The sequence below is a fragment of the Geospiza fortis genome, unplaced genomic scaffold (assembly GCF_000277835.1).
Source record: "Geospiza fortis unplaced genomic scaffold, GeoFor_1.0 scaffold450, whole genome shotgun sequence".
NCBI lineage: Eukaryota > Metazoa > Chordata > Aves > Passeriformes > Thraupidae > Geospiza > Geospiza fortis.
This window is the reverse complement of record NW_005054416.1, coordinates 1658068-1665218: the sequence shown is the minus strand read 5'-3', so window position 1 is coordinate 1665218 and position 7151 is coordinate 1658068. Positions and strand designations below refer to the sequence as shown.

The 7151-nt window shown below is 44.3% G+C and overlaps 1 protein-coding gene across 1 annotated transcript in view; it reads right to left on the bottom strand.

Annotated features, from left to right (window-relative positions):
• Window positions 1-7151, bottom strand: part of DEAF1 (DEAF1 transcription factor) — a 19224-nt gene that overhangs the window by 8571 nt on the left and 3502 nt on the right. The window contains 5 exon segments of the mRNA XM_031061499.1: window positions 699-949; window positions 2739-2867; window positions 3606-3734; window positions 5605-5731; window positions 6654-6719. Of these exon segments, the coding sequence (XP_030917359.1) occupies window positions 699-949; window positions 2739-2867; window positions 3606-3734; window positions 5605-5731; window positions 6654-6719 (702 nt within the window).

Below are 7151 nucleotides of genomic sequence, written 5' to 3'. Positions count from 1 at the left end.
GTGAAAATTGCGCCCGAGCACTCAAAAAAGCCGCGGGGTCTCGCCGCGCCTTGCGACACGCACGCTCCGCCTGCTGAGCTGGCGCTGACAGAGCACCGGTGTGCTTGTGGTAACGCTGTCCCTGTCTTCTGTTTCTTTCTCCGTCTCTCTTTTCTCCTCTCTGCTCTCTTTTCTATCCCCCTTCAGTAGGACGCTTACCCTTCTTTATATTCAGATATAATATTGCCGCATTTGTGCTTTATTTTCATCTGAGAAATCTATCAAAAAGAATCCTCCCCGACTCTCTCTTTTACCTTGGGACAGAACGCCTCTCCATAAACTCTGTGTTAAGCTGTTCCACATATCCCATTGAAAGCCCAGCTCACCTGACAGCAGCCACTGCACTGCTGAACACTCACCAGCTTCCTCAGATCAGGACTCAGTGCCCACATCCCATAACTTTATGGACAGCAGATGGGAGAGCTCAGGATCGTGACACTAAACAGTCTGTACAACCAGCCTGCTGCCCACAGCTCCTGGGATCCCAGAGAACTTTATTCCTTTCCCCAGGATACAATAACTTGGAAAGATTTCTCTTGCTAACATTGCTTTCAAGGCTTGGAGAAACAATTTCCAGTATCATTGCTCCAGCCAGCAACTACTCTGCTCACCACTCAGCCCCAAAGGTGCCCATGGCTGAGCCGCTGTGGTACAGTTACCTCTTTCCTCTCCACATCAGCCTGGATCTTGGCCTGTGTGACAGCAGCCTCACGGAAGGAGGAGCTGGCCTGCTTGGCCTGCTCAATCAGAGTCTTCAGCTGCTGAGCTGTGCTGAGCAGGGAATTGACCATCTCCTCCAGGTAGAGCCAGCTGCGTTGCTCCGTCACCTCCAGCCCGTTCACCACTGACGGCGACATGGCTTTGGTGGGCGTCGGGGGGGGCACTGCCAGGGCAGGCAGAGACGTCAACACTGGACATGAGGAACAAAAGCAAATATACAGACAGTTAGGGTATTTCATTTCCATGAAGTGGTGGTGGTGGGGTGTTGGTTTTTGTGGTTTTTCTGTGGTGTTTGGTTTCTTTTTAAAATGTGGTTTGCAGAATTTCCAGCCCAGGAAAGTGTTTGTTAAACAGATCGTTCCTTCTGCAACATCAAGTGCAGGTCTGTGCAGAACAGGCCCATGGGCACTCCCAAACCCATGGGACAAGAACACTTCCTCTTGACCTGGATGACCCTGGGAAGAGTTTAACATCCCCCAGCACTGCTGTGGAGAAGCACCATGATGCAGTGAAAGCAGCATTCCCAGGAACTCCTCCACCACTGCCAAGAACATTTCCCTCAGCCACGGCTAGGTAAGGTCAGAATAAGTCACTCAGTGACCCAATACTTTACAGAAACATCCTGACAATCCTGCCCAGATGTCAATTCTCAGGGTACAAACCACAAAACTCAAGTACTGATCCATATCACACTCTCTGTGCTTCCTGAAATCTGACCTTTACATAACCCTGGCCAGACACCGCACTTAACCCCAGACAGTCACCATTACCTCCAAGCGAGTGTATTCCAAATATGGACTTCCCAAAACCATGGGTTGGGAAGTCCTTTAATAACCCAGCAGTTACTGTGTCACTGAACCAGCTACTTTTCACATTAGGTTTGTGTGAACACTGGGAGATCAGAGTATGACAAAATTAAATCCAGACCCAGGAAATCCACTATACACAGCGTAAACTCGGCTTAGGTAACATTCCAGGAAGAAATGTTATCTGGCTTTCCTTTTCCAAAATGTAATTCTAGCAATAAATACTCACCATCTGCCATAAAATTCAATCCAAGACATTCACATCTACCAACACTGACCTCGACATTCCTCACTGAATTCTTTACTGGTACAAAGAAGGTACCACCAGCCTCAGGCTTGTGCAGACTTTTTAACTCAAAACACCCTTAATTAAAACAGTAATTTTAATGAATTTGCACACGAGTGGCGTGGAACTATTTGCACTTAGATATGAGCACCAGATAAACCAGTCTTTTTTATCAATGTCTGTTTGCACAAGAGCCTTTCCCACTCTCCATTTCCAGCACAGTATTTATCCTTGCCTGGCATTTGATAACGTATCAAACAGGAATTACTTCCAATTCCTCATTTTGGCACAAGTACATCAGGCAAGAGAAAGTATTCACTGGTGAACAAACAATCAATGTTTAATTAGTAACATCAAGATCTGACTAAGTCTTAAACACAAGAAGATCTGACTTTGGAGACCAGGAACATCCTGTGCCACTCCAAAGAAATAAATAAGAGTCATACAGAGGGGATTGAAAACTGACACTAAACCTGGTCAAAAGTACCCTCAGCACGCATCACTGGAGTAAAGCCATGTGAGGATGTCTATAAAAGCTTCTGTGGCATGATTTTAATTGGGTTTGCTCTCCTCAGATTGAACACTAAATAAATGTTCAGCCACAGTGCCCAAAGAGGACAAAAGTCTGGAAGCAAAAATTTAGGAACGTCAGGGAATGCAAGACAACTCATGATGCAGAATCACAGCAGCTGCCTCTGGCAGAATCAATAAATCAAAGCTCTCAATAAAGAGTGAAAATTTTCCCACAAAGGGGAAACCTGCTTGTCCAAATCTTAGTATCTGTAAAACTCACAAGCAAAACAGAGCAAAGTTTAATTTTCTGCCCCAGTCTTTACCTTTGTTGGGAAAGATGGGAGGAAACTGAAGCGCAGGGAGAGCAAACGTACCGATTTTGGGATGAGACGTTGGCAGTGCAGCCTCAGGGAATGGCGAGATCTGGCAGTTGTCCTGGTAACTGGGATAGTGAGGCTCTGGATGAGACACCCGGCAAGGCTGCTGGACGTTGGTGTCCTGAACTGCAGGAGAACAAGGGCCTTGGAATCACTAACACACCTGGCAGGTGTTCCTTATGCTGCATTCGCCCCTATGTTTTTATGTTTTATACAAGTTCCTACACTCTGTGGTAATTCCCAAGGGTTGAAAATGTGAAAGAGCAGCAGGATCTCACACAGTCAGCAAGCAAAGAATCCTGGTCCTGGCTCCACCATGCTCTGCTTTCACCTTTAGAGCCACAGGTTCCTTGGCTCCATCTCACATATTGAAATATCCACGATCATCACAGGGCTCCAAACTCTCATTCTTGGAGCAAGATCATTCCCCCAGGAGAGTTCACAACCCAAAGCATGACTCAAACTGAGAAAACCGAAATGTCTACCATGCATTTATATTTTGTTTGATTATCCTGGCATTTTTCACTCCATTTCAACCCTCACCTAGTTTGGGTTTTTTTGATAGTATTTTAGGTTAAATGAGAATAAAAAAAAAAAAATTACAGAGATGAACAAAAATCCTAGGAATTCAGCAGAGGTGAACATTAGCAGCTGCCACACCTGGGCAAAGCTTCTCCTTTGGTGCAACTGCTAAGATTTCAAACTGCTGAAATGATCTCACAGGAAAGACAGTGCCTTAAGCAGAGTCTCCCTTGAGAAATAAATCCTTTGTGTAGCATTCAAAATGTTCCTTCCTACAGCAGTGGGCATCCAAAGCTCTTTTCCTCCTCCCCATGGCTGTCTAGGAGACAGCTGAGCTCTTACCAGTGGCTCCAGTGAAAACATCCCCCTGTGCTGGGCTCTCTGAGATGATGGCCGTGGCCTCCACGGTGGACGCGCGGTCGAAGGTCAGCGCCCCGGAGGTTGTGATCTGTCCAGAGGGAGTCACGGTGACTGGAAACATTAAAGCACTTTCATAATTAACACTCAGTGCAGAGGATGTGCCTGTCCAGCTGTTTGTTGATATCCCTGTGCTGTACCACCCAAGCTCAGGGGACTGACAGATCATCAGCCTAGGATAACCCAGTTTGGATCACACCTGTGACCAGTGCAGTTGGAAATGGGAATAAAAGCCCCAAGGGGTTTCTGAAGCTCTGCTGTCCTTCCAAGGCTCTAGGGGCACAAAACATTAATTTACAACCTAATACCTCCCAAATCATCACCTTTTCAGTTATTTTATGAACCATAAATTAACACTTCCCATAAAGATTTAGTGAGGCCACACACCCCATCAATTTCTGGCTGCTTTATGACAATTTTAGCAAGAGTGGTTGTTGTTACTTAAATCAACATAACAACTTGTGGATTACAGCTAACTCCTTGACAGCTGGGTAATTTTAGCTGTTTATCTACACAAAGTGATAGAACGTGTTCAGCCAACGCAAGGAACAAGGCACAAAATCCTTCTGGATAATTATACCTGAGTGGCTTCTGAATGTTTAAAACCCATTTTAAAGAGGATTATTTAACTGGTAGCATTAATTGCTGATGGTCTTATTCTGTGGCACACAATAATTAAATTATAAAATACTGTAGCTACTAAATTCCTGGCTGAAGTATTTGGCCACCAAAACAAGAAGTTCTCTTTTCCAGCGCCAGCATGAGAGAACGAGCAGCCTCACAGCACCTCACATAACAAACCAATACAGATTAAACTTATTTAGGGACTAAAAAAACCCAAGCCATAAAACAACTCTGAAGAATCCTTGTGTGTTTCTCCTCCTACTGTTGCTGATGATCTAATCTTACTTTTTTGTTCTTTTTTTAGATTTCCGTTGCTTCCTCCTTGACTCACTTTGTACTGTTACCTGCAGATGATGCCAGCGTGCTGAGAGCAGGAGGACATATGGATGTGACTGGGGATGTGTGAGCTGGATCAGCTTGCAAATTAATTCCTGTTCTCACACAGATAATTTGCCAATCAAACCAGTAACTGACAAAGCTGAATGTTGGAGAGGGATGTGCAGATCAAAGCATCACCTTCTGCCTCCTTCATTAACGACTTTCAGGCTGGGGGTTTCATTCCAGCTGCTTCCAGGCTATTTTGCAAGGAATAGCACAAGTCTTACTCCAGCTTCTAAGGGACACAAAGAAGCTCAGAAGATGGAATAGGGATTTCTAGCAGAGCAGAGAAGGACCACCCTCTCCCAAAACCTAATTCCAACAGGAAATTTCTCAGTTGCTATTTGTGAAAAATAAACCTGAAATCCACTAAGGATCCAGGCCACGATCCCATAATTCTCCCCCCACTGAGAGCAGGTATAGGGGGCAATATAATCTTAGACTATAACCATAGAATCCTGAAATGCTTAGGCTTGGAAGGGACCTTAAGGTCATTTCCTTCCACTGCCCTACCATGGGCAGGGGCACCTTCTACTAAACCAGGCTGCTCCAAGCCCCATCCAACCTAGCCTTGAACAATTCCAGGCACAGGACATAATCCATACCTCTCTCAGCACAAAATATGAAACCTACTGTTCAAGGCACAAGGATGTCATAATGCTTAAATCTGAGTCTCCTGGAAGTCTAGAGCTGAGCTTTTTCCTATTCAACTTGTGTTCAGATGTGGCAACACCGCGCTACTTCCTATAAAACAGGAAGTAACACAAGACAATAAAATCATCCAATGAAAAGAATGTGACCAAAAAAAAAGGACATTTTTCTCAGCTGGACAGTTCCAAGGAGCCACTAACAGACATAAAACACCTAGCAGGGCAACTCTCCAAAGAAAGCAAGCAATTTTTACCAGGAGAAAAGAACCTACATGTAGTTGCAGCAGCGGCTGGAAGCAGAGTGATGTTTTTGGAACAATTCTTCTTCACTGGAGTTGCCGGTATTTCATTTTCTTTTTTCCGCCTTTTATATGGCACAAAGAGTCGTATAGGGCCACTCTGGGTAGAAAAATACCAGAAAGAAAATGAAAAGAAAAAAGAAAAAAAACCAAAACATTAGCTGAGACACCTCTCTTTGGTTTTGCTCTCATCTTTCCAGAACAGCAGCACGGATCCCCATAGATAATGTGTAGTTTGCAACAACAGACCAAAGCACTTAAAGGTTTTCCAAACAAAAAGAACTTTGACAAAAGAAAGAAAAGTTAAACTCAGCTCCCTCCAGCTGAAGAGGCACAAATTCAACATCTTCTCACTATTATTTAAGGAGTAGAACTAGGCAGATAATCAGCTGCTGGCCAAGGTGGTGGAAGGAAAGAGACAAAGAGGGAGGAGAAGAGAGGAAGAAGTTCTAGGTTAGGAAACAAGCACATCAGTCAGTTCATAGCAGAAAAGAAAGACAAAGCACCAGGTCAAGCTAAAGTCTTCCGCTTCAGGACTTAAACCTCATTTTTGAAACAAACTAGCAAAAAATCAAACCCCAAATCAACTAGCCAAAAACCCCAAGCAGTTTTAAAATGAAAATACTGACCTATCATAAGATTATAATGTTAGTTCTTTACAAAAATATTTTTCCAACTCAAAACATTGTGAAATTCGAGTAAAAAATCATGAATAGCACTGACATGCCCAAAAGGTTTTTGCATAGATATATTAATTAGAAAATGATTTATAAAAAGAAGAAAAAAAGCACTAAGTATGATCTAGTTTTACTGAGGGTCTGCAATAATGCCAGCAGTTCCTTATCTCCTTTCCCCACAGGGCAGGGACAAAGCCCTTGTCCCTGAACACTCATGTGTCAGGGCACTCAATTTCCAGGACATTCATGACCTGCTCACCCAAGGGCTGTGGCAGCTTGACTGGGTAATTTGTCCAACAAAAATAATTAGTTCGTAAATTAATGGATGTAAATCTTCCCACTCACCAGGGTCATGTCGTCACAGCAAGCGGCACAAGTACATGAGGCAGCATGGGGATTTAAAATCCCATCCTGGAATCAGAGGTCACCAGTTCAGCATGAGAGTCACAAAAATCACCCAGAGCACACCTTGATCCTGCTAAAAAATGTGGATGGCTCCCAGAGTGGTACCCATTCCCTCCTGGATGCTGTACAGTAACAGAGAGGCCAGTTCCCCACACCAGTGCAATGGGATGAGAGGGTCAGAGGAGAGACAAGGAAAACCAAACCTTTTCCACACCAAAGGCCAGGATATATGAATCTGAGACTTGATTTCTGCTCAAACAGAAATCAGCTGTCAGCCTAGTGGCAATGCCAAGTTCTCCAGGAGACTCAAATAATGAATGGTGAAAATGAAGAACGTGTGGCAGGCAAATACATTGAAGCAGATCAGGCTACTGAATTACGGTATCATGGGTGAGAACTCAATTCCTGTGGCACAGCCCAAGGCTGGACTTCACCCTG